At 55.1% G+C, this 26,505-nt stretch overlaps 1 protein-coding gene across 1 annotated transcript in view; it reads right to left on the bottom strand.

The window, feature by feature from the left end:
• EEFSEC (eukaryotic elongation factor, selenocysteine-tRNA specific) overlaps positions 1–26,165 on the bottom strand; it is a 146,527-nt gene extending 120,362 nt beyond the window's left edge. Inside the window, exon 1 of the mRNA XM_031469790.2 lies at positions 25,826–26,165. Within this exon, the coding sequence (XP_031325650.2) occupies positions 25,826–26,132 (307 nt within the window). The 5' untranslated portion in view covers positions 26,133–26,165. The remainder of the gene's footprint in view (positions 1–25,825) is intronic.
• Positions 26,166–26,505: the final 340 nt, after the last annotated feature.

Here is a 26,505-nt window from a genome sequence, read left to right as displayed (position 1 = left end):
TCCAGGGGCTCAGGGAGGGGCGGACAGGGAGTCAGTGCTTAGCGGGGACAAGAGTTTCAGCTTGAGGTGATGGAAGAGTTTTGGAAGTAGATGGTGGTGATGGTGGCACAACACTGTGGATGTATTTAATGTTAATGAATTCTACACTTAAAATGGTGACAATGGTGAATTTCATGTCAGGTATATTTTACACAATAAAAATCTAGAAGGACGCTTTGTATGGCTGCCACAAAGGGAAACAGTGGTGTGCCCAAGTGAGAAGGCACTGCAGAAAGAATAAAGACTAAGTGATGGTGGCGGAGAGAGCCGGCTGTGCTTGGAGGGCCAGCACCACGTCCCGTGCCCTGACGGTGGTCAGCAGGCTGCAGGGGACTGAGCGGGGCCAGGGCCACCCTCCCACCAGCCGCACCCACTGTGGCCGTAATGGCCTCTGGGAGCCCCACCCCTCACCCGGCCCACCCCAGGGCTCCACCCATGCCCACTGGGGGGCCTCGCTCCCCCTAGACCCACACATGAGGGAGGCCATCCAGGGGCCGAGGCCGTCCTTCCCAGCCAACAGCCTTCATCCAACCCCGGGTGAGGCGGGCTGAGGCCAGCAGGTGGGAGAGGCTGGAGGGACCGGGAGCCCAGGAAGTGGGGCAGTGCCTCCAGACTCAGACCAGGCTGCCCGCTGCTGGCAACTTACTCGCTTGCACAGTTAAAATGTACAAGGATGTTTGGAAACAGTCAATTAGATGTGATTCTGTGCAATAACACCACAGGTCCGGGTGGAACGCATTAGCTATGCATTCCAAATACCTGATTCCAGGGCCTGGTCTGCGAGGCAGACATTCCCGCCACCCAGCACAAAGGGTCAGCAACAGCGAGGCCGCCAAACTTTTGCCAGGGGACCGCGTGGCAGCTCGCCAGGAACCCGAGAGCTGCACCTGATTGGCATGAAACAAACTCCGACGGGCCCCTTTCATCTGCCCCACAACAGAAGGGCCCCTAGGCTGCCTGCCAAGCCTCGCCCCTCCCCACACCCACACCTCAGCCCACTCTGCCCGAAGCACCCTCTGCCCACCCCTCCCCAGCTAAATGGGAGCTGCTCGTCCAGCGTCCACTTCCTAACCTGGCTTCCCCCTCCCTCCCTCCCAGTCCTGCCTCAGCTCCCTGACCGAGGGCCTCTCCCTCCACCCCACGACGCAGGCTGAACTCTGTGAACCACAGACCTTCACTTCCCCACTCACAGCCCACCACCTCCAGGACACAGTCTAAACATTTTGGCCCAAGACACAAACCCCTTTGTGACCTGTATCCCCTGCTTTAGCAGCCGCTCACACCTGTGACCTGATCACATGAGTCTCTGAAAGGCCCAAACCCACCCAATCCTTTGTGCTCCTGCGCCCCTGCCTAGTCCACACCCTTCTCCTGGAACTCGGCCATCTTCCATTTGTCACCAGGCAGACTCCAACTCATTCTTCAGGACCCTACATAAAGTCACCTCCTCCAGGAAGCCTTCCTTGACTCTCCTGCCTGATTTGAACTCCTATAGCACTTCTCTTGGTCCTTGACTATTAGTACATCTGTCTCACAGTCAGCACATTTGCTTTACAAGTCCATCCTTTATCCTCCAATGCAAAGAACATGAGTCCTACAGAGCAAGGCCACCCCTCATCAGCCGGGCACTTCTCAGGGTCTCACCTTCAGGATGCTTGCTCTTGGCAGGTGCTAAATGAACACTTGTCTAAAAGACAATGACACCCACCCCTCACCGCATGGGCCTGTTCACTAAGTAATAATGAAGAATTCTTCTTCATGACCAATAGAAACTGACTAATTTCAAGCAAAAAGGAGGATTTACAAGAAGAATCCTGGGTCCCGCACAGCACCTGGCAGCCTTCTCTGCCCTTGCTGTTTCCCTCAAATGCCGACCCGTGTGTCTGCCTCTTCTTCCTGAGTCTCCAGTCCCCAGAGAAGAATGCCTGTTCAGCCTGTCTCGGTGCAGGTATCTCTCCCTGGACCAGTTCAGGATGGATGGGGTTGGGGGTGGGCAGGGTCACAGAGCTCAAACATGGTCCCTGGGCACCCACCCTGGCAGAGCAGAGTGTTCAGAGATGGGGGCTTGCTGCTGGCTGTCACCCTTCCAGCTGGTGCCGACAGCATCTCACGTTTGTGTTCAAGCTCTGCATCTCAAGGTCATAGCAACGTCACACTGAAACAGTGGAGGCAAAGACGCTCTGTCTGCAGGCTTCGTGGGGCATGCCATGGAGATCACATGGTCAGGTGGGCAGGAAAGGGAAGAACAGTGGTGTCTCAGGGGCTGGAAACCAGCACCCTCCCCACTTGTCAACGGCAATCTATTATCATCACCTTGTCCCCAGACTCTTGGGGCAACTGTGTTTCAGAATTCAGAACTTTGTACAAGTACTTCAGACTAAGACATACAAATCAAGGGAGTAGAACCAAGCTGCAGGCTGAGACTCTCACGTTTACAGTCAACTGATTTTCAGCAAGAGTGACAACACAACTTTATGGGGAAAGAACCATCTTTTCAACAATTATTACTGGGACAACTGGATATTCACATGCAAAAGAATGAATTTGGACCCTTACCTCATACCATATACAAAAATTAACTCCAATAGGTCAAAAACCTAAATATAAGAGCTAAAATTATAAAACTCTTAGAAGAAAACACATTCTTCATAACCTTGGATTAGGCAAAGGTTTCTTAGCATAAGCAATAAAAGAAAAAATAAGTTGGACTTCACCAAAATTAAAAACTTTTGTGCTTCAAAGAACGCAATCAAGAAAGTGAAAAGACGACACAATGGGAGAAAATATTTGCAAATCATACATCTGATAATGGACTGCCCAGAATATATTAAAAGCTCTTGTGACTCGACAATAAAAAGACAAATAACCTGATTTAAAAATGAGCAAAGAGCTGAATAGACACTTCTCCAAAGAAGGTACATTAAAGGCCACATGAAAATGCACCCACATCACCAGCCATCGGAGAAACGCAAATCAAAACCACAGTGAGATATTGTATCATACACACCAGCACAGGACAATCAAATGGACAGACAACAACAGGGAACAACAGGGTGGGAGGGCATGGAGAAATCAGACCCCTTGCCACTGCTGGTGGGGAAGTGAAGCGAAAGCAGTCCAGCAGGTCCGCAAAAGGCAGGCAGCGCCACCCTGTGACCCAGCAACCCACTCCTGGGTATAAACCCAAGAGAATGAACACACACGTCCACAGCCAGAGCAGAGGGCACGTCCTCACAGTCACACTGAGCCCTCGGAGGGCAGGCCTGCCCCCTGCCCCGGCCAGCTCCCAGCCAACCACCGCCCAGAGACGAAGAACAGAAAGCGCCTCTGTGTCTGGTCAGTTGGCAGACACTTGAGGCACCCGCAGTCTTACAGACTGGCCAAGTGGAGCGCAGGGAGGAACAACACATTAACTGAGGACCTGCTATGTGCCAGGTGCTGTGTGTGCAGCAGTCCTCACGAGGACACAGGAAGATACAGCATTGTCACCCTGTTTAGAGACACGGACACAGGCGCAGAGGCGAGCATCTCGTTCCAGGTCACATTTCTAAGAGACACGGTAAGAAGTAAAACTCTAAGAGCCTCCCTTGGCAAGGGATGATCGTCTCTGGCAGGAAAGTGCAAGAGAAGAGCCACAGCTTCACCAGAAGCAGAAGTCACCGGGTAGGGCACCACGCAGTGTGTGCCAGCCACGCCAGCCACGTTCACAGGAGGCCAGCACAGCCTCACGGTTAAGACCACGGGCCCTGGAGCCACGGTGTGGCATCAAATGTCTACCTCACCGTATGAGCCGTCGGCCCTCGGCAAGGGCTGGCTTCAGCCCCTAGGGGATGGGGCCTGTGTCCAACTCCCTGGGGTTATCAGGCTTAGATGAGGTGAGCAGGTCTCAGGACTTACGCTGGTGCCTGACACAGAGCTAGGAATGCGAACTCGCTGCTGGAGCCCGCCTTCTTAGAGCCTCCTGCAGGTCGGTGCCAGGAGCACCCTCTCGACTCACGATAGCCCTGGAGCTTGGGAAGGTTAAATAAATCGCCGGAGGTCACTCTTGGACTAGAATTCAGGCCTGGCTGGCGGCATTCCAAAGAAGGTCATGACCTCAGAGCACAGACCAAGGGGACGTGGAGAGAGAGGCTTTGGCCGCTCCCGCTCGCCAGCAAGGCCCCCGAGCCGTGGCTCCTTCCTCCCAGGAGGGGCTGGGGCGGCCCGGGCGCCAGCGCAGGGCCACAGCGCTGCCCGCACGGTGGGGGTGGGGGGGGCGTGGGCGGGGCGTCCGCACAGGCCTGGCGTGAGGACCCAGGTCCCAGCACGGGTCCCGGCGCCGGCACGCACAATGCAGCAGGTGGAAGAGCCACGGCCCCGCAGCGCTCAGTGCAGTCTGGGGGAGTGGCTGGGGCGGCCACGGCTGAGAGCAAGGCGCAGCCGTCACAGCCCACGTGGACGCACCTCCAAAACAGTGTAAGTGAGACTCGGTGTGTCAGAGGGCGGGAAGCAGACGGGCTCTTCACCGTGAGTGCATCTTTCCTGGCTGGGTGTGTTTTTCTACCGTGGGCTTACGTTACCTAAAGAGAAATCTAATACTTTCCATGCAAATCCTGGGTGAGTCCCTTTCCCATAGTTGTGGGTACTTGCTGAGTCACCTTTTCACTTATTGAAAAAAACCAAAAAAACAAAAAAAGCACAAAGTTCCCTCCAGAAGTCTTGGAGGGATTAACTGAGATAATGGAGAGCGACAGGGACCCAGATCCCAGCTTTACCATCGTGGCTGCGGTCCATGAGCCCAGCCGGCACGCTCTCCCGCTAAGACAAGCAAACGAGACTGAACAAGGCCGAGCCCACGGCGCTCGTGTGTCCCTTCTCAGCCCTCGTGCTCAAGGTGGGGAGACCCAGCCTGCGAGTGATGAGGAGCCCGCCTGCCAGCCAGTCGGGCGTCTGCAAGGATCAGTTGGCCTAGGGGGCAGCTTCTCCACCAAGAGAGACCTTCAGAGCAGAGATGCTTCAGACTCCCTATCGCGGCCTCCACCAACTACTGTCAAGTTCTACTTCCATTTTACATCGAGGGTCCTTTTTCCTTTTGTTTTGTTTTGTGTGTGTGTTTTTTTCCTTCTAAATCTGGAATCAGGGTGGAGGCTGGCAGGATCCCCTGAGAACTAAGGATCACGGCTGGAAACACAGGAAAGTGCTCAGAAGGCCACCCGTTTGCCAAGCACATGTGATCGCTCAGAAGAATGTCGGCTGGGCCGTGAGTCTTCACGGAGGACAGTAAACAGTGACTCAGAGAGCTCTCCACACATAGAAGGGGTTTGGCAAAGGGAGCAATGAGAGTTATTCTCCAAGTATTTTATCCTTCATCTGCAGTGGGAAGGCAGCTGCAATGGATGGAAAAGGCCCCATAGGAAACCCTGGAGGCCCTTTGCCAGGGAGCCAAGCCACACGACCACTCACGCCCAGGCTGCATCCCCATGTCACCTGCCCAAAGGACGTGGTCAGCTGGCCACATGTTCCGGTCCATGTCCCGAAGTGCCCCGCAAACAGCCACGGGTACAGACTTCCAAGGGGGGCTCAGGTCCCAGCAAGAGGAAGAATGAGCTTCTTCCAAGCTGCTCAGGTCCCCGAAGTCCCCAGTGGCACACAGTCAAGCCAACACTTCTGGAAGGAAAGGCTTTCCGTAGCAAACACAGAGATAAAGCCCTCGTCCACTGCATGAGCTTGCTCTTTTCTTACTTTTCATTTTTAAGTCACATGTGATTTTCAAAGACTAAAACTTCCTGCTGTACCAGTGTCCCCGCCTCTGGGAGACGAGCAACAGCACCCAGAACCCTGCCCCGCCAGGCCCCCGGGCGTCCTGCACATGCTCGCGTCTCCCACTCCGTTTGGGGGACAGCGGGCGCCGCGTGCCCGTCACCCACCGCATCAGCTCCTCACGCGGCTGTTCACACGCATTCACGACTCTTAAAGGCCTTCCTCTTCCCCTTTGAAGACAAGCAAACAGTATGAAGTCACCCCCACCTCAGGACTGCACAGCCACTGTATGCAGAGCTGAATGCCCCACAGTAAAGATACACATGGTGCCTGAATGCTGCCTGCAGGCAGAAAACAGGTGCATGGGCTGTGGCTCTGCAGAGGAGAAGGAGTCTGTCAAGGAGCAGCAGGTCACCATAGCCACGCCATGGGGCAGCCTGGGCTCAGAGGACGCACGAGGGCTACACACTGAGTCCTCTGCTGTCCTGCTTTTTCTCGCACTCAGTCTGACAAGAGAAAACAGCTTCATGTGCTTGGATCAGTTCAACAAAATATTTTTTTCAACAAAGAAAATTAAGCTTCCTCCCAACCTATATGAGCAACAAACAAACAAACAAAAAGAACGTGAGACCAGAATCTGAGTTTCCTCCATGCTAATATAAGCATAATGCAGATGAGAGATCCGAGTCTTTTTTTAAATGTGATTTCTCCATCTCATGTGTGTTAGTGGTTAAATTCCGGCAATTTGAGGTGGCCACTCTCAGGCATGAACCTCAAACAATAGGTTTTATCTGCCTCCTAAAATGTATGGATCTTGAAGAAAGAAATTTTTTTTGCCCTGATAAGACAGTAATCTCCTACCTTGCTGACTCAAATGTACTTGCATATTAATTGCTTCAGACCCCCAAACCCCTGCTGAACTGGCTAAATTGCGGGCCAAATTCAATAACCCAGCAACCTCCCATTCAATGCCTCACCAAGATAACTTTGCATGTTTAATTTAAAAGTACCGATCGCTTGTAAATGAAGTGCTCACGCCAGCCGGGCTGCACCCTGACAGACAGGCTACAGGATGGAGACTGAGTCTGAGCAATTCGTACAAGGAGGCAGACAGGCTGCATCTCTCTTCCAAGCGCTATCTGCTCACCCAAACCCACCCTTTAAAACGTGCCCCTTAGGGTTAATTTCCCTGAGACAGAGGCAACGAGATTTAGCCTCAGATACTCGAGTATTATCTGCACCGATCCTATCTGATCAGCGAGAACTACTCAGCCCTCCCGCCAACGCGAATGCCTACCTACTTTAGCTGAACTGACCTAAGGCAGTTTTTCCTTTCTCTTTTGCAACTGTGTTCCATGTTTGACCCTCAAATTTATTTTAAGTAGTTTTGCAAACAGCTTCCTCTCCCCCTTCCTCCCCCGTGCAGCTAGCATCTCACGTTTCTCGCGCACAGAACATGTTTTGTCCACTTTGGGAAGCACCCGGGGAAACGGAGGGACCGCCTCAGTCAAACCGAAATCAGAAATAGATCCATTCATTCAAGAGATTAAAACAGCATCGCAGGGTAATTTTCATTTTACTAGAACAGGTCAGTGTGAAAGCTGTCATTCCCAAGTGTTAGAATTCACAGCCACCTTTCCAGCCTGTAAAAACAGAAGTCTTACTGCCGACATCAGTGAAAATGCCCTAAAACGCATGTAAACTCCTGCGTAGCTTCACACACACTGACCACCCCCATTGGAACTCGGCGGCACCTTTCCACGCTGTAAAATCCAAAGCCTGTTCAGTAACAGTAACAACAATATTTTTTACAATAAAACCACGATGACAGTGATAACGGGGATTTGGAGATTTCACAGAAGAAGGCGGCGGGATGGAGGAGCAGCTTTTGGTCCGTGGTAAAGCTAAAAGGCTCCGACGGCGCAGTAGGAAAGGGACGGGGTGCTGGGCTCCTGGAGGCGCACACGTTCCGCCGGGGAGATCCCGTGTGAACTCTGAACTGCCACACGGTAAGTGAGCTTGATGAAAAAAAAAGTGGCACTGTGTCCTTAGATTTTACGGGCTGCTTCTACCAATTTGCCAACCTCAAAATGCACCCTCTTTAGAAAGTTTCATTTAGAAATACCGCTTTAAACTAAGTTTGAGTCTGAACACAACAGAAGTAAAATTTGATTATGGCTCAGAAAATATTCACCTGACAACTTGTACGCTCTGATTTCCCAGAAAGAATGACCCTCAGAAGCTGAATTTTTCGTGCTTCTCCTTGGCCCCCAAAATATAAGTTACTTATCAAAACTACTTCGTTTCACTTCAGATGCTGAAAAATTTCATGGGAAAAAAGGTATTTAAATGTTTGGCTTATAGGAAAATAAGATGGCCTCCATATTTCAAATTTGCCTAAAAGAGACTCTCCTTTAAGACAGTTAAGAACACCTGGCTCCACAACAATAAAACCTTTGCTGAAACTCAGCGCACACACGTTCACTGTGCGGCTCGCGACCCCGACGCTGCTTTCGCTGGGGTGCGTGCGGCGACTACAGCATCCTGTTTGCCATGAGCACCCCCCGCCCCCCAGCAGGCTGAAATCCACCTTGAAGTGCAGTGTGACTGCGTCCGCAGCACGTCTTCGGAGAGCCGGAGGGCCCACCATTTACAGAAGGAGCGTCTGCCCGTCTTCGTGGTGTGACGCAGCCAGTCAAGCTCTAAACGTGCCGCATGTCATCGCCTGTCGGTGACTCTTCATTCCTCTCTTCGCAAGTCAAGTTTCCTGTTTGTAAAGACAAACTTGAGCCTGCTTCTCCACGACGTGTTTGACAAAAACGAGCATCTCTATATTGTAACAAACGCACAGCCAACTTCCCCTTTGTTGTGCTACAGCAAAGCGAAAGAACACAGGAGGTTCTTCCGAGTCCGATGGAAGGTCTGGCTGGATACAGAACTCTTTACCATCTCCAAACAGAGGTGTTTTCTGGCTCAGCTACAGATGTGAAGCTTCCAGAAATTTCAGTCACGCAAATTTGGGGGGAACTAAAAACCTGCAAGACTCTTTTAAAACCCCTGCAAAGGCTAATGTTCTATGTTAGTTTAAAAACTCTAAACTATATCATTATTATATATTATATTCAATATATCTGGAAATGTGCATGTCCCCAGAATAAATAGTACATTCAAGGGGGAAAATTATTTCCCCATCTGAAAGAAGGGCACCCTCCTTTCCAATCTTCAGAAAGACTCAACTTTGACTTTTTCTACAGGTGTGCACACAGGGGTAGCTCAGCCTTCAGACACATTCAGCTCTGAAGGGCCTCTTTCTGTCCTGGTTTTAAAATTAGAGTTAGCAAAAAAGAGCTTTTCAAAGCTTAGTCATGTAAACTCGCCCATACGCCCCCCAGGGCGCTGCATCACGGCCCAGGACGCTTGTCCACACGACAGAGGGAATCGGAACGTCTCAGGGAAGCCCGCGTCGATGCGTTGGGGGCTTGTCATCAGGGAGACGGTGACCGTGACAGCAGTGATGCCAGCTTATATTTGAAAGCTTATCACACACCAGATACATTTCTTCTAAACCTTAAGACGACTCTCCTATTCTGCAGAACAGGAAGTCGAGGCCCCAAGAAGTTAAGGAAACTGCCCAAGACGGTACAGCTAGCGGACGCTGAAGCCAGACTCAAATTCGGTTTCTCAGACTCTGAACGTCAAGGTTTTTAAGTTATTCCATGTTTGCATTTATGCTGTTTTGTGCTGTTCTGTGGGTGTGGCTTTTCTGTAATACGCATAAATCACTTCAAGAAAAGCTACATTCCTTTATCACATATTTTGGGAATGCCTGCATTCAGCAGTCATGGGCACCTCTTGGTTTCCAAACACAAAACAAGCCAAGGCCTCTTGCAGCCTAACCTCTCCTGGTAGATAAAACACACCGTCCACGTCTCTCCTCCGGCTTCCGCCCGGACTCTCTCGTCCTGGGTCTTCATCCTCAACTCCACCCGAACCGCAGTTTTACAGCTGGATCCACAGAACTAAGCACTTACACTCCTGAGTGTGTTCGTTTAGCTTCTCCCCAACAACATCATCACCAGTTTAAAAGCAGAAATGAAAATCATACACTCATGGTATCACTCGCCATCCCCCTGGCCTGCCTTCCCCACCAAACATGAGCAAGACTTCTGGCAAACAACGTATTTTTATGTGAATAGTCTTTGAAAGATTAAAAAATCAAATCATACTGACTTTCAACCACAACAGCTGGCACCATGAATCGGGCACTTTGTAGTTGCCGGCGCCGAGATGGGTACCACACAACACTTATCTCCCTGGAGTCCCACAAAAGCCCCACAAGGTGGTTCTCCCCATTTCAAAGGTGAGAGAACTGAGGCTCAGCGCACTGCATCATCCCAAGCTAGGGTTTTCCACCACTCCCTACAGGTAAGCACAGCCACGGTGTCACAAGCACTGCTGAGCAAAGAAGGACACGAGCAGGCCCAGGCCCTGGGGGAACCCACGCAGCACGTCGGGGTGACAGGGCCCAGCCGCTTCCTGGGCCTGGAGGAGAAGCCGGGCGAGCTCCGCCCAGCACCGAGCTTCCCCAGCGCAGGGCCCTCGTCTTCTCCGTTTGGGCTTTGCCAAGCCTGCTTGCGCTGGGCTGGCAGGGCCCGTACTAAACAGTGAGGTGGCACTGGGTTCTACCAGCCGCCCTGAGAAGCGCCCCACCCCCGCCCACTGGCCTCCACCTGGCCTGAGGCCCCTGCCACCTCTACCCAGCGGTCAGTCCTCAGTCCAAAGCCTTCCCACGCACCCATCTTCCTCCAATCCTGACTCTCCCGCACAGCCTGCCAGGGCCCTGGCCGCACCCCGGAAGGACTCCCACAGCCCCTCTTCACAGCCTCCTCACAAGACCCAAAACGAGCCATGGGACCGCCACCTGGCCCCTCCCTTTGGATGCAACAGGAAAAGCTGAAGAGGAGGCCAAAGGCCGCAAAAGAGGAAGTAATTCCTAGCGTTGGAGCATCTCCAGGGCAGGAGATTTAATCCCGGGCTAAGAACCTGAGAACTTCGAGAAAAGGGGGGTTTTGTTGCAGCACAAGTCGGGGGGGGGGGGAAGGGGGAGGAGGAGGGGGAAAGAAAAAGAGAAAGAAACAGAAAGACCGCGATGATGACATTAAGACAGGAGAGAGGCCAGCTTTGTCCTGCTCCCTGCTGAATAGCCAAGTAAAACAATGAATCTATTTTTTCCCCTCCTCTTCTTTGCCTTAAAAAATTCAAGAATTTCATTTCCTTCTTTGAAACACAGCTCCTGCATAATTCCAGTGCTGGGTCCAGCTGCCTGCAATGCTGAGGGAAGGGGGCGTTTGACTCTCCCCAAGACCTCAGAGGGGAGACATCCGCGCAGAGCTTCGGTGGGGGTCCGCAGGCACCCTGCACGGGCCCCCGCACGGCTCTCCCATGCACCCAGACTGATGCTGACCCCACACAGCTGTCCCTGTGGATCCTAACGGCAAACCCCATAAAAAGGTGTTATTCCTGTTCTAAACAGGTGAAGACACTAGGGTTCAGAAAAGCAAAATGTCCCAGTTGTGCAGTAAGCTGGCAGAAGGGCCTAAACTCCCTCTGGACTCCTTGCTCGTGCAGAGCCCAGGCCCGCCGTGCCGCAGCCTGCCCACTCTGCAGGAGGGGCTACGAGGCAGAGTCGGAAACCACTTCTAGATTTCCCAGAGGCACCATTAATTAGGCAAGACAAGCAAAGTACTGAAGTTTACAGGGTATGCAAACTTAAAAAGTTTCACTGGCTCCAAAACACAGAAATAAAACTGCAAAAACGGGAATCACTTAAAGCTGAATTAAATGTCTGCTAAGACACGAGAGAGAGCCTCCTAGTACACGTGGGATTCAGCGCAGAGGTAGGGGTGCAAAAACCGCACTTCCCGGGGGACGGCAGCACACTGCTCCCACGCGCCTGCTTCCCAGGCGGTGGGGGGCCCCGGGCCCACAGGGCTCGGAGCCGGCCTTCCTGGGCCCCGCCATGGGCACGCCCACCAGGCGCCCTGCAGACCCCAGGAAATGGGGGGGGGGGCTCCGAGGGCAGAGGCCAGAGCACGCATGTCCTACAGGCGTCAGGAACGGCTATCGTCAGAGTTCCCGGGTCCACGCGGCCCCCTCGCCTACCTGAGAGACGGCGCAGGGGTAGGGCTGGAGCCCGCCGGGCTGGCCCTCTGCCCACACGGGCACCCCTCCCTGCATCTCTACGATGGGGGCCACGCTTTCAGCAGCATGCCCTCCACCTCCGGCTCCCCCCCAGGGTTGGTAAATACTGTAATTACCTCCCAATGCAAAAGTGAGGGAGCAGCCTGTGTTTTGAAACACAGATCATAATTCAAATTGGAAGCTGACATTGATCATTTGATGTTCACGTGAAAAGACCAGACAGGCTGAGCAGGAACATTTCAGCAGGGGACCGATAAGGAGAAGGGAAATAAAAATTATTGGTATTTACTCAGCCTGCGACGCTCGTGGAAGGAACTCCTTTAAAAAGGAGCACTTCAGAATGGTTACTCAATCTGAACTCCACAGATAGCACGGGAAGTGCTTTCTCACAGAATGCCCCTGTCTGTGCCATCGTATCTCGCCGGTGTGCCGCTCACGCCTTTCACTGCAGGAATTCTCACTCTGCTTTGCTCCATTATGAGTTGACGGTGACCCGGAGTACACGAGGCATTCAAGAATCTGCCTGGAAATTACCACCAAGGACCATGTGCCCTGTTCCCGCTTGCCAACTCCGCCTTGGGGAGCGAAGATGGGAAACAACTCCAAACCCACACGCAGAAACAACTTCTCATTCCCCTGACGGACCAGGCTCCTTTGGAAACTGAGGGTTCCGGCATCTTTCAGAAATTATGTTCCTAGAAAAACGCGGCACGAACCTCTTTTGAAAGCCTCGCTCAGGCTTCCCTTCTGACCCAGACCCTCCTAATAAAAGCCAGGACAGGGCTTCACAGGCAGCACACGAGGAGACCACCCGTGGTTCTCTGCACTCGGTGCCATCAAATTCAGATTCTGCATTAAATGCCGCTGGTCAGGTACGGAGCGTGAGGGAGCCGCACAGGCTCACGCTTCCCTCCGCGTGTGCTGCATGTCGTAGCCACTCACTGCAGGAGATTCATGCTGCAATTAGAAAAGATTAGAACAAGACATCTGATTTCATACAGGGCCGAGCCTGGGAGCCCAGCGTTTCTCCCCGATGGCTATCAGCAACCGGGAGGCAGCGTGACCCCCACCCAGATTTCATTTTGCCTCGCTGCGCACGCGCAGACACGCTTGGTGAATCAGATAAACAGACAACCACCTGTGTCGGCGGCTCTGGCCTCACGTCCAGCAGCCCCCACCCTGCGAGCTCATCATTGGTCGGGGCCCAAGGAACCAAGCTCACGACCACTCCCTACTACGCGCCAGAAGCTTTCAGACATTTTCTCTGATACCACAGCTGAGCGAGGTAACCACCTGCATTTCAGGTGTGCAGTGGGCTCTGGGAGGGGACGTGACCTTGACAATGGACACCCAGAGCCCAGGACAGGCCACACCTGAGTCCACCCCCACTTCCTCGGGGCCACATTAGGGTCTCTGGGGTGTTCACATCCTGGAGGCCCCTGGAACCAGTAGTTCCATGTTGGGGACAAAAAGGATGTGAGATCCCGATTCTGGTCTGGGGGGATTTGGGGTGGGGGCTGTACACCACTCTGTCTCTCTCTATCCTGAAAGCCTCTGCAGAAAAACACCGTGAAAAAGTTGAAAATAAGGCAGGTCCTTCTATGAAAGCAGACACGGCCTATTTCAGACAGAAGACTGTGCCTTGGGGAGGTAGGGAGATCACCTTTTTTTTTCTCTTGGAAACTCCTTGCTTTGGTTAATATCATGAACTTGCAGAAAAAAGAAACTGAGTGTGGAGGGCTGACGACGGCCCCATATCTTCAAATGCTTTACAAGTTAAGTCGGATAATCTCAACACTGATGTGAGAGGGGAGCAGATACATCTGACCCCTGCTTCAGACAGAAGGCTTTCCATGTGGTTTTTAATTAGAGGGCAGTTGTTTTGCTTTTGCAACACTCTTTACCCTCTGCCATTGTAGGTACAAGGCTGCAAACCATATTTCCATTGATTAAAAAAAATAAAAAATAAACATTGAAAGAAACAATATTTTTCTTTTTAAGGAAAAAAAGATAGCAAGCAGCTATTTTCTGGAGGGTCAGGCGCTCAAAGGCGGACACGGGAAGCCACCGTGGCTGTGGCTTAAGGTTTATTTTGTCTTGGAAAAGCCCGAGGTCATTCTAACTGCGCTGACCTGTTAACCTACACACTGAGCATCTCCATCCAGGACCGCAAGCAAACACTGCCCTCTTGTGCACCGAACAGTCCGGAGTTGGTGCCGAGATGTTCCCACCACCGCCTGCAGACAGCTCGCAGCCACTCAGCAGCCTCCCCGGGTTGGGAGGGTGTCGAGAAAGATGACACACATCTGTCACCCAAGTGCTTGCTAGAATGTCCCCAGACCGCCTTCCGAGACACTGTGAGGTAAGAGGAAGAGGGAAAAATGTGGCTGAAGAAATCAGACCAAAAATAACTGACTTGCATTTTTCCTAGAAAATGTTCATTCCTCGAAAAGAAACTTTACGGGTTGCATAGCAAATTTTCTTATATACTTTTTAAAACTTTCAGAAACGGCTCATAAATCTTCAGTAACGAGTATATAGTACTTCTTTTTATCTAGGAAATCTTTGTCAGGAAATGATTTCATTTGATTCTAGAGGGAGGGAAAAAGAAAGGCAGAAGGAAGCCAGGTCGCTGTTTCTTAGATGGAAGAAGGCTCAGTCATAGCTCCTCTACCTTGTGACCAGCCCCAACCTGCCAGGGCTGCCTGCAGACGCTCTCCCTCCAACCTGGGCACAGGCTCTGTGCCCAGAAGACCAACTGGCTTCTCAAGAGAGCCTTAAAGGATGCAGACCACTGTTCCTTTATTAAGAACTCAACAAGAGCCAAGGCTAAAGTCGAGTGCAGCCTGGGCCAGGCTGGGCAAGGCCTGGTCTCCCACAAGTGAGTCCCAGCTCCATGCTGAGTGACGAACCTTCCAGATGTCGCACCCCTCGCCCACCCTTCCCAGCGCTATCTGGGATGGGCCAAACCTCATGCCAAACGCACCTCTCGGGGGAAAAGGCAGACTGTGCCCCCAGGGCATTACCATCAACCCAGCGGGCACCCCAGAAGGAAGGGGTGGAGGGAACATTCAGGGACTGTCTCCCTGGGCCGCGACCTGGAGTCGGAAGGTGGGCGGGGGGGCCGGCCACCAGCTCTTCCTTTACCCGCTGTGCCGTCCAGCAACTCGGGTGAGCAGCTTGGGCACATGTCCTCGTGCTCCGCCTGGCCTGTACATCACAGGCCATCAGAGGCTGGGGTTAAATGGCCAACCATGACCACAGGGCAGTGACAGCTGCCCAGGTCACTCAAGGCTGGGACGACCTGCCATGTCCCAGTTCCACTCCAGCCCCTCCCCCGCACGGGAAACAAGTGGGGATGCAGCCCCAGAAGCAGAAAGGCTCAGGGTTTGGGAAGCCGACAGCACAGCCAGGCTGAGACCAGGCAGAAGGCAGATCCCTCCCGCTCTCTGTCCCCCTGTCAGAACGACCAGCATGCAGCTGCTGGACGTAGACAGACACCACATCCGTGCCAGTCACAGCCGCCAGCCCCAGCCGACCGTCTCCGGCCTCCACACCCGCACACCTGCTTCCCTCAACCTCCAGCACCCGCGGGCTCTGCTCTTCCTCAGCTTCCAGCTTAGACTGGAGTCCCTCAGAAAGGCCTTCCCTGGCCTCCAAACTGAAGCCGACCCCACGTCCATCGGTCCCTCTCCGGGCATCCCACATCGTCCTCCACGGGACACACACTCCCCAGGCGACACACTGCCCTTCCCTGTGGGGACACCTGCCTCCCCCAGCAGACGGGAGCCTCGGCGTAAACCGCGCTCCTCCGGGGTTTGTAGAATGAATGAACGAATGAATGCCTTGACACACCTTTCCTTCTGCAATGTCTGATCTGAAGGAGCAAGGTCGCCTAGCCAGATCTTCAGGACACGAGAATCCTAGGATAAGACAAGAAAGAAAGTGAAGGACCCAGGCCATGGGCTCAAACAGGCCTCAGCCTGCTGCAAAGAGCAGGCTCCAGCACAGAGGGGGGAGCCGTCAGGGGAGGGGTCGGCAGAGTCTGACTCAGTGCTATGATGCCCGAGATGCTCCACACTTTCAGGTGGGTGTCTCTGGGCTTCTTCCCTTTGAGAAGCAAACAGAAAACTCAATGGCGAAACCAGCAGGCACAGCCTCCAGCCTCCGCCCTCCGGCCTAGGGAGCCCATTCTCTTTCCCCAGGGGCGTCTTGTCACACGAGAGCTCTGTGAGGGTGCGAGAACCCCGAGTTCACGCCGAGCCTCCCGGGCTCCTAAGAACCTGGTGCTCCAGGAAGCTTACACTCAGGAGGATCTTGGGGCCCAAGCCCGACCTCCAGGGACAGGAACAGCTTTTGGTCACACTGTTGGACAAGACCTGGTAGAGTTGGGTCACTGGCTGGACAGCTAAGGCACCCAGCCCACCCCTGGAGGGCCTCCTCTCCCTTCACCTTCGCAGGCTACTTGCAGGACCCCATGGCCGGCCACCGGCTTGCATTAGGCTCATTTCCCCGTCCCTAGGCTCGGGGGCAAGTTTAAAAGTCCTCGTCCTGTCTCAGATCAGGTCTGAATTAATACCCTTCCTCCAGAGAACTCCAGTAGCAAAGTGAAAACAGACGGCCTAGACAATGCCCTTTGAGCGCCCCAGCAGGGACGACTGGTGACAATGCAGCCTCAGGCTCTGAAAGAAACCTTAAGGTTAAAGGTTCACGGAGGCAGAAGAATTACCAAAGTACAAGTTTGTTCAAATTTCCTCCGGCAGATTTAAACAACCAGGGTCAAGCTGAAGACCGCCGGCAAAAACCTACGAGACAACTCAGCCCCTTTGAACTGCACGGAGAAAGGAAAATATACGGTCTGGGAGGGATCTGTGTTGCAGCTCTTAAAAATGCTCTTGAAAAGGTCACCCTGTTCACTTACAATCCGCCGCTGAAGGATGTTTGAAAAGTGCTTCTCTAAAACAACAGGGCTGCGGGCCTCGCCATGTGCGGGGGGCTGCACGGGGTCGCCGTGTCCCCAGCATCGTGTGCTGACCCTCTGTGGGCCACGAAATTAACCATCAGCACAGCAGAAATCTGCTCCTAGTTAAACTACTTTGCTACGCAAAGTGGCCTGAAAATGAAGTATGAGGATTGAATTTCCACTGAAAGGTTAACTTGTCCAACCTCTAGGCAGGCCCTCTCCCCTGTGAGCCCTGTGTGACCAGGGGCTCGAAGCCCCACAGGAGGCTGGGTAACGGCTGCGGGCAGGCGGTGGGAGACGACCGGCCGTCCATTCATTCGTTCACTGCATGTCCACGCTGCCTGCTGCACCAGGCCCTGCCAGGGGACCGGGGTGGGATGGCAGCAGGGCCCCGTCCTCAGAGGGACCAAGTCCAGGGGAAGACTCCACCCAGTAAACAGACAGTGACAGCAGACAGGGGAAGGGGTCCTGGAGCCCACAAAGGGGTGGGCCTGGCCTCGCCCAGCGCAGGCTGCGAGGGCCAGCAGGGAGGCTTCTCAGGGAAGAGACGTAGCATGGAGAGGCGACAGACACCCTGGTCTGTCTGTCCAGAGACCTAGGGTCCTGAGGAGGCCCTGTCAGCCTAGTGGGGAGACCGGCCTTTGTGCTAACAGAGACCAAATGAGGGCTTTTGGCGGGGGGAAGTAAGACAATCACATTAGCCTCCTCGGCTAGGGAGGGCAGGGTAGTTTCAAGAGGGGGCTGGAATCAGAGACGGTGCAGGCAACTCGTGTTTGTCCTGGACAGAGCTAATGGAGGCCTGTCCAGGGAGCAGCTGCAGACGGGCAGCAGACACACAGGAGGGGCAAGAGCTGGTAACAATTCCATGACATGCTGAGGGTCATGTCAACGGCCCCCTAGTCATGGGAGAATGGAGGTGCCACTCACTGCAAAGGCGGGGGGACGCGGTCTTGCAGGTGTGGACTCTGGCGGCCTACGGTGTCCACTGGTGGGGAAGCCAGTCCAAAAGGTACTGGGACAGCAGGTCTAGAACTGCCTACTGAAATCTGAATGAAGCAGAGTAAACAAAATTACAATTTCGGTTCGTCAGTTATACCAGCCAAGTGCAAGGCCCCCATGGCCATGGCCCGTGGCTGCCCTCCTGGACTGCTGCCAGAGGACAGTCTCCCTGTCACAGAGGGTTCTGCCGACGGGGCCGGGCAGGCCCCGCAGATGCTTTACAACACTGCGGCTTGCGGCCAACGCATCGCCGGCGCCCGGCCCAGCCGATGCCAGCCGTGCACACAGCTTCCTTCCCAGACTCCCTGCTGGCCGTCCCCGGGCTTCAGACGCAAGTGCCCAAGAAATGGAGCCCTTCTTCCGTGAAGGCTTTTCTCTCTAGAGCAGAAGTTCTGAGGCCCATCTGTGAACGGACAGTCATTCAGAGAGTAGGGAACACTGGGCTCACACATACACGCTCTCATACTCACACTCACACACGCGCGCGTGCGAGGGTCTGGGCGCTTTGGGTGCGAGGCCCTGAAACTCGCCTGGGAGCAAGCACGGTCAGAGCGAGTGCCACCCTGCAGTCCACGCAGAGGGCGGAGCCCACGGCCCAGCGTCAGCCGACAGCTGCCGAGCCACTGACCCCGGAGCTTTAAGAGACCCGCAGAAACCTGAGGCAAAAGGCAGAGGCACCGGCCAGGCAGGTTGACACTGGCAATTCCAAGCACTAATTTTAACGGGAAAAAGTCAGTTTATCTGTACGGAGCACCTGTGCACACCACCAAATAAACATCCTCAGGAAGCAGGTAAGAGACAAAGGAACCCTTTCTGTCTTCTCGAAGGCCCCGAGACAAGAGAGCGTCATCGTAACAGAAGAGATACGGAAAGAGGGAAAGTCAACTTCTCTCAACAGCAAAACTTGTTTCTTCTCCTGCCAAGAGAGGATCACCGCGCTAACGCAGGCCTCCCTCCCGCGCAGCCGGGGCCACTTCAAAGCAGCAGGATCCTAATCACACCACGCAAGACAATAAAAGACCCAATTAACGCAGTACAAAACTCATATAATCCAGCGGAGAATGGAGGCAGAAATGTCTGTTTTTGACAAATTGACGTGTACATAAACCGCTCCTCAGGAGCCTCCCGCAGCAGGTGCGGGCTGAGGTCTAGAGCGAGCCAGGCCCTGGGAAACCAGACCGAGTTAAGCCCGGCCCCAGCGCCACCAGCACGTGCCCTGGAACTGGTCGCTGGCCTGTTGCCTCGTTTCCGGGCTCCGAGTGGAGGGGAAACCCTGCCTCGGGGTCTGGTTGGCAGAGCGCAATGACATAATCAAGGGTCCAGAACAGCGTCCGGACAGGAGACGCTGCCCAGAGGCCCCTGCCCACCCCCAGGCCTCGGCACAGCGCTCCTGCACCTGCACGCCCAGACCACGCTGTCCTCCTGATGGTGTCCCCCTCGCTCCTCCAGCCCATTTGGAAGCTGCAGCTGTCGTAGGGCAGGGACGTCTGGCCCCAGACCTTTGCCCTGGGCCGTCTCCTCAGACTCTCCACAAGCTCCAGAGGGGTCGCCCAGCGTAAGACTCTCCCTCCCTACTCAGACCCTCCAAGCTCCTGAGCTCTGGGCCCTGTGGACCCCGCGGCCCAGCCTCACACCCACTCACACCTGCAGTGGTGGACATCACACTCCAGCCCGCCGTCTCTTCACCTTGTCCACCCCGAGTCCTCCTACCTTGTCCGCTGGCCAAATCCCAACCCTCCCTCCCCGATCCGCCAAGACAGCCCCCTGACCCCACTCGCCCATGACCCTGACACCAGCCTTACCTTCCCCACTCCCCCCACTCCCTCCTGCTCTTTGGCCAGGTCATCCCCACACCATTGCTCAGGCTGCTCCCTGGCCTGCCCTGCCGCCTCCTCTGCCTGGAAGCTCCAGGTCACTCTTCTAGGCCCAGCCAGTGCCCCTTCTGTGGGACGGCCTTCCTGCCTGTCCCGGACAAAGGCACCCACGTCTTGGACTCCCCTTTACTAGCCCTTACAACTCTGTGTCTTATCTGAACGGGCTGTTGGCGCTGCCCCTACTCTGCCCCCACCCCCAGGGCCGCGAGCTCCTTGAAGACAGGCGAGTCTGCATCCGCCCTCGGCCACCGCAAGGCGCACAGTAGATGCCCGCAGAACCTCCGAATAAAGGGAGGAAAACACCAAAGAACAGTGCCATCCGATCCCTTCCCACATTCAGGCTGCCGGAGCCCTCAAAGCGGGAGCCACAGACCCAACGTCCGCAGGCCGAGGCAGCACAGAGAGAAGAGGTGCCCCAGGAAGGCCCGGGGTTCCCAGGCAGGGTGCCGCAGGCCCAGCCCGGCCCAGAAGCGCCCAGCACGAGGGTGCTGGGCGCGGAGCAGGTCTCAGGCCTTCGCCCAGGAGTTGTTTCCTGGGCGCCTGCTCAAGTCTTACTCCAACCTGGGCGGAGCGGTTCTGAAGAAAAGCCCAAGAGCTGCCAAGGCGACGCCAAGGAAAAGTTTAAAAGCAATTAATTTTAAATGATTACAGCTTTATCAAAAGCTGTGGCTGTGACCCCTTCTGACTCTGATTATAACCTTCCAGAAAACACCTGCCTCGGCGAAGCCAGTCTTGGCATTATTTTCTATTCCTAGCACGACTACAGCATGTTCTTTGATTTAATATTCGATAGGGTTTGTTCTCAAGGGCAAGCCCCACGAGAAGAAAAATGTCCCCCAGCGGAATGAAATATGACCACCTGTTCCCATGTTGCTTTCCTGTTCCTCCTCAAATGTTCTGCGTTCATTTTAAACTCAAGGCTGCGTCTCTGATGTCACGCTGCTGCCACACTGTCACCCAAACCAGAGCAAAGTCACCCGCTGTCCAGGTGGACTTGGTCTCCTAGAGACGCCGAAGGCACTGAGCCTGGAAGGAGATGGGGGTCCGAGAGCAGAAAGGCAGTGAAGGAGCCTGTGTCTGAGGAGGCCGGCCCCAAGCAAGGTGACATGAGACTCCGGGACCCGTCTCAGCCCCATCTCAGGCCAGAGGACATCACGGCGGTGGCACTGGAGAGAACCTTCTGGTACCACACGCACCTCCTAACAGGGTAGAGAAAGGAGAAGGCAGGCCTGCCTGGGGGAGCGTGGAGGGAGAGGCACTAGAGGCCACACGGATTCTAGGAGCTAAAGAAGTTAAGGCTAAGATTTCCACTGACTTACACCTTCAAATATGCCTCAATGTTTTAGGGCAAACATATGAATTCCATAAGGTAACATAACATATTTCTAGACAGATTCCTAAGAAACTAGGGGCAAAGAAAACCAGAGGCGTTTTTTGGTTTGTTTGTTTAGTGGGCTGGTTTTGCATCAGAGTAACACCCACATCCCTGGCACGGCCAGGGCCCCCTTTTGCCGTCTGTGTTTGGACCATGAGGCCTGCTGGGCGTTATGTGCAGATGCCCATGGAGGAATATAAAAACCTGGTGGAAAACACATGGTCGTTCACACACGAACCTGCTTCATGGGTCCAAAGAGAGCCTCTCAGACAAACTGCAGGGCACGCTCCTGGACAAAACGGCCTGCGGGCCAGTGCCTTCTCCCCACTGGCACCAAGAGCACAGAGAATTGGAAAAACAGAGAAGGCAAAGAAGCTTAAGCATTATAAAGAACGCCCCTTCCAAGCTGCAGGGACTAGCATCCCTGGGCTGCTGGCTGACTGCTCTCCATAGCACGTAAGCCTGAGTCACACCTGTGAGGCTACGGCAGGTCCGCAGCTCTGGCCAGGGTGCCCAGAGAGGGTCCCAACCTGGCAGGAAGCACCGCTTAGGCAGTGGGTGCGGGAGGTGAGCAATCAGGCGACAGTCACAGCAGAAGAGCTGCTGTTCACTAACCACTGGAACAAAAGACCCGGGGACAAAGCGCTGTTAATCCTCGCAGCCACCAGGGGACTATAAATTGCCAAGCGGAGATGCCGGCATTTTTCAGGCCTCCTCCTTCTCACCAGAGTGAGATTGAGGATGCATCCACGTCCCTCACCCCCACCCAAGTCTTTAAAACATACATTACTGAATCTTTTTGAAGTTCTACCCCTGAAAGATTTATACTCTCAGATGGATCAGAGAAAAATCCTGCCCTGAAATACCAGCGCTGGGGCTGGAGTGGACTGCCATCCTCGTCCACTCACACTGAGAATGTGCTTCGTGGTCAGGTCAGGGTGGATTCAGACTAGCTCTGACCCTGACGATCTGTGCTCCCTGACCTCTCTGAGCCTCTGCTTTTCCATCTGTAAAATGGGAGTGTCACTGCTTACACCCTAGGCTTGCTGTGAGGGGTAAACAAACAAGCAAACCAGCACTGGGCCAGCACTAAGGACATGTTAATATCACCGTCACTGTGAACCCCAGCACCACTCAGAGGTCTTATCCACAGCCACAGGGGTCAACAAGGTAAAACCCAACTTTCTCTAAGTTAAGAACGTCTCTTTGGTACGTGAAAGTACTTGGAGGGAACAATGGAGTGAAAGAGAGCCAGCTTTACTTCAAGATGTATTAAGCTTCAGAGATATCTTATGGAACTCAGACAGTCATTCTAATTTCCTTCTACTGGGGATAATGTATTCAGCAAGGGGTCAAAATCATTCCATCATCCGGGAACTCCAGCAAGAACCCCCTCTCCCAGAAATCCCAGCTATAGGCGCGTTGCCCACTGCCAGCAGAGTCGCTGCCCAGCGATCTTGCATCTTTCTAAAGCTGCAGCCTCATCACATCACAAATCTACTTTAAAAGCTCTCCGAAGCCCCTAGAAGAAACCTTCACTGAGGGCCTCACCTAGGCCGCACTCACCACTCCATGCGATCCAGCCACCAACCCTCCTGCCTTTGCCTTCATCACCTCCCCACACACCACGCTGATTTCCAGCCGCGGGCAGTGGTCCCCGGCTCTAAGTAGACCAGCCGCAGAGCCTTGGCCAGGCAGGGCCCCAGGGGAAAGCCTGAGCAGGTCACTTTGCACGGGGCACGGCGCTCTCTCCCTGGCTCTGCTGTCGGCTCCTGGAGGGAGGGGAGAAAGCCGACCACGCGCCTGGCCCCTGTAATTCGATTCTGTCCGCCATCCTGTGACGGCCCAGGGGCTGGCACATGGCTTCACTGATTTGGAGCTTGCCTCCCCTGCCAGGTGCCAGCCCCAGCGCTGAGGACACACTGGTTGGGGGGGGGGGGACAGTTTCTGCTCCACTCCCCTGGAGGACAGAGGCCGTCAACAAGTAGACGCATGAAGAGCATCAGACAGGAAGCAAAAGAGGGGCACGAGGAAGTACAAGGCAGAGAGCTGGGGGCACTCTGGGTTGCCAGGTCAGAGGTGGCCTCTCCGAGGAAGTGACAGTCGAGCTGAAGCTTACACAGGTGGAGCCAGATGGACCACACAGAGGGCACATCTCAATCCGATAAGCAGAGACGAGGCTAGTGCGGCTGGAGGCCAGTAGCAGGGACGCGGCTCAGGGGAGGGAAGGGTCCCACAGCCCATAAGGAGGAGGCTGCAGTCATGGTGGGGTCACCAGGGCCCCTGGACGGTCCTGAAGCGGAGGGCTGACGAACACCTGTGAAAGGAGCAGGCTGTCCCCAGGTGGGGGGTGCAGTGCAGGGAGGAGGGGAGGAAGAACAAGTCCAGGACCGCAGAGACTGGCGCATGAAGCCAGGACGTGGCCTTTGGAGCCATTCTGAGAAGGCAAAGATGTGTGTGGCCTGTGGATCCTGACAAAAGCTGAGGGGCTTCCCCAGACCCAGGCTAGGGCAGCAGAGCGAGGCTCCAATACCGGCCCAGGGAACTGCACTTTCCAAGCTCCTGGCTCCTCACCAGAAAACTGGGCAACACCCCCGACACTCCCACCACGGGGGCTGCTGCATGGACGGGCCGAGCAGGCACTCAAATATGAGCACCTTCCCCTCAGAAGGAAGACCCTCTTGCTTTCCTGAGGAGGAGGGTGGGAGTCTGGTCTATTTAAGGAGGAACAGCAGCAGCCCTGGTCCCGCCGTGCATGAGCTCAGCCCTGTGTTAACGCCTCTAAGAAGGCGAGGCGTGTCTCCTGCCCCGGGAGGTGAGAGGAAAGTGAGAAGTGCCACGATATCCGTGCAAGAGGAGGGACCTGCCTCTTCCTTTCTTCCACAAGTTTATAGTCTAAACCAAGGACTCGCCAAATTCTTGGGGGCATTATAATTTGGTGCCTGAAACCTTCTGTCCTATGAAGAGAGCTCCGTGAACGCGTGCATGGAAGGGGCGGCAGCTCTGGGGCCCAGCAGAGGTGGCCCCGGGCCGCGCCTCTTGCCAGCAGCCCCTGAAGTCCCAGTTCCTCCCTCGACTGTCGAACAGGAACCCCCATGGTCCACGCATCGTTTGCCCAGGGAGAAAAGCAAAGGCACTGGAGGCCTGCCAAGTGTGGCCGGTCCAGCCAGGCTCAAGGGCACCCAGCCGGTGCGGTTCCCCCCTCCCAGGCGCAGCTCAGTTCTGACTCCAGAAGCACGTGCTCTCCTCTTTACACCTCCCACAAGGAAGAGACCAACAGCCACTTCACTTTTTTAGCTTCCAGTCTAGACTGGCTCAGAGAACATGTCTTAAAATCTATCTGGATGTACCCAAACAGAATTCAGTTACGAGGGAACGGGCAGAGGGCAGAGACAATCACGCCCCTGAACACGCGTCTGATGACTGGAGCCTGGCTGGAGTAGAAGACGGGGCTCGGTGGCCTGCGCTGGGTCCTTGCTCCCCTCTGGGCCTCCATTTCCTCTACTAGAAAATGGGGCGATGACCTCAGACTGCCCATAGCATGGACAAGACGGGAGGGAACAGGGCGAAAGTAGCCAAACTCATCACTACAGCTGGGACCCGTGACGCCCCATGACCAGAGCAGCCGTCCACCAGCAGGCAGACAGAACCATCTGACCAACGCAATTCCCACGTGTGCTGGTAGGCACAGAGACTGCTGGAAGGAGAGGAGGAAGCGGAAAGGAGGTGCCGGCTCCTGGGTCGGCGGTGAGGAGGGAATCACACACCCTTGCGTCACTGCTTGTGTTATTGTGCCATGTTTCTCTGAATGCATTTAAACAAGTTTTAAAGTCCCGTTCACAGATGAAGTGTAGTGAAACGCGCGTGACAAGTAATCCACGAAGGCACGATAGTGGCTTCCTCCTCTGGAGAAATGGGAGGGGTAATCACAGGACTTCTGCCTGATGTGCAATGTTCTGTTTCCTCATGAATTCACGTACTACCTGAATCATTCAAATTAATTACATGGTGCATCTCAGGAGGGCACGGGGCAGTGCCCACCATGACCAAAGTACACCAGCCATCTGCCTGGCATCTCAGTTCCAGGAGCCGTTGGTGCAGACACCCTAGCACACTGCCAAAGACCGCTGTTCCAGAAAACTCACGGAAGCATTGTTAGCAAACACAGGGAACCACATAAACGTTCATCACTAAGAGAACAGGAAAATGGTGGTACAAGTGTACAATGCAATTTGGTGTAATCTTTGAAAAGAATGCTGTCACTTTATATGTAGGGACAGGGAGCCCAGAGTATTGAGTAAGATAGTGATTGTGGTGTTACCATTTTGTAAAAAAAGAAAAAGAACAAGAGGCGGGGGCTGACATACACACGGGCAGGACTGTCTTCACAGGGAGCGCTTGCGAACTGACACAACAGAGCGGGGACAGTGGTCGACTGAGGAGACCAAGGGCAGGTGAGTGGAGACTTCCCGCACACTTTCCGCGGTCCTGGAGCTTCCCCAACTTGTGCGTGCCTGACAAACACGTGTTGTCAAAGAACAAAACTCTCCCGTCGTCTCCAGGGGCGCCCGCGCCCGGCGAGGCGCCCCCCGCCCCGGGCGCGTCCCGAGCCCGCGCCCGCCCGCCCGCGCTCACCGCCGATGATGGTCCGGATGAGGGAGGCGTGCCCGGGGCAGTCGACCAGCGTGACCTGGAGCCGCGGCTCGGCCCCGGGCTCGGCGTCGGCCCCGGCCCCCGGCAGCGCCGGCCGCAGGCGCGCGGGCAGCGGCACCGAGAAGCAGGAGAAGCCCAGGTCGAGCGTGATGCCGCGCTCGCGGCTCTGCGGCTGCTTGTCGAAAGCGGCGGTGGAGGCCGTGGTGCTGAGCGCGCGCGCCAGCGCCGTCTTGCCGCTGTCGATGTGGCCCAGCACGCCCACGTTCACGTTCAGCCGCCGGCCCGCCATGCTCCCCGCGCCGCCCCTCCGCGCCGCCGCTTCGGTCCGCCCGCTAAGCGGCCCCCGCCTGCCCGCGCCCCGCACGCGCGTTCCGGCGCCGAAGCTTCCGGCCCTCCGGCCGCCCGCCGGCCCCGCGCGCGCTCACTCACGCGCTCGCTCGTGCCCGCCGGCGCCCCGCGCTCGCTCCGCGGGGCCGCGCGCCGGGCGGAGGGGCTGGAGACGTCGCCAGGGCCCCGCGGGGACCGAGAAGCTCCAGGGAAGAGGAAAGCAGCCGTGGAAGGGCAGGCGCCGAGGCAGCGGACGGTCCGCAGAGGCCTCCCCGACCTGCTGGCTGAGCTGCGGGCCGGCGTGGGAAAGCCCAGGGAAGCCGCCCGGGACGCGG

The sequence above is a fragment of the Camelus dromedarius genome, chromosome 17 (assembly GCF_036321535.1).
Source record: "Camelus dromedarius isolate mCamDro1 chromosome 17, mCamDro1.pat, whole genome shotgun sequence".
In the NCBI taxonomy this organism is placed as follows: Eukaryota; Metazoa; Chordata; class Mammalia; order Artiodactyla; family Camelidae; genus Camelus; species Camelus dromedarius.
This window is presented reverse-complemented; position numbering and strand designations above follow the sequence as displayed.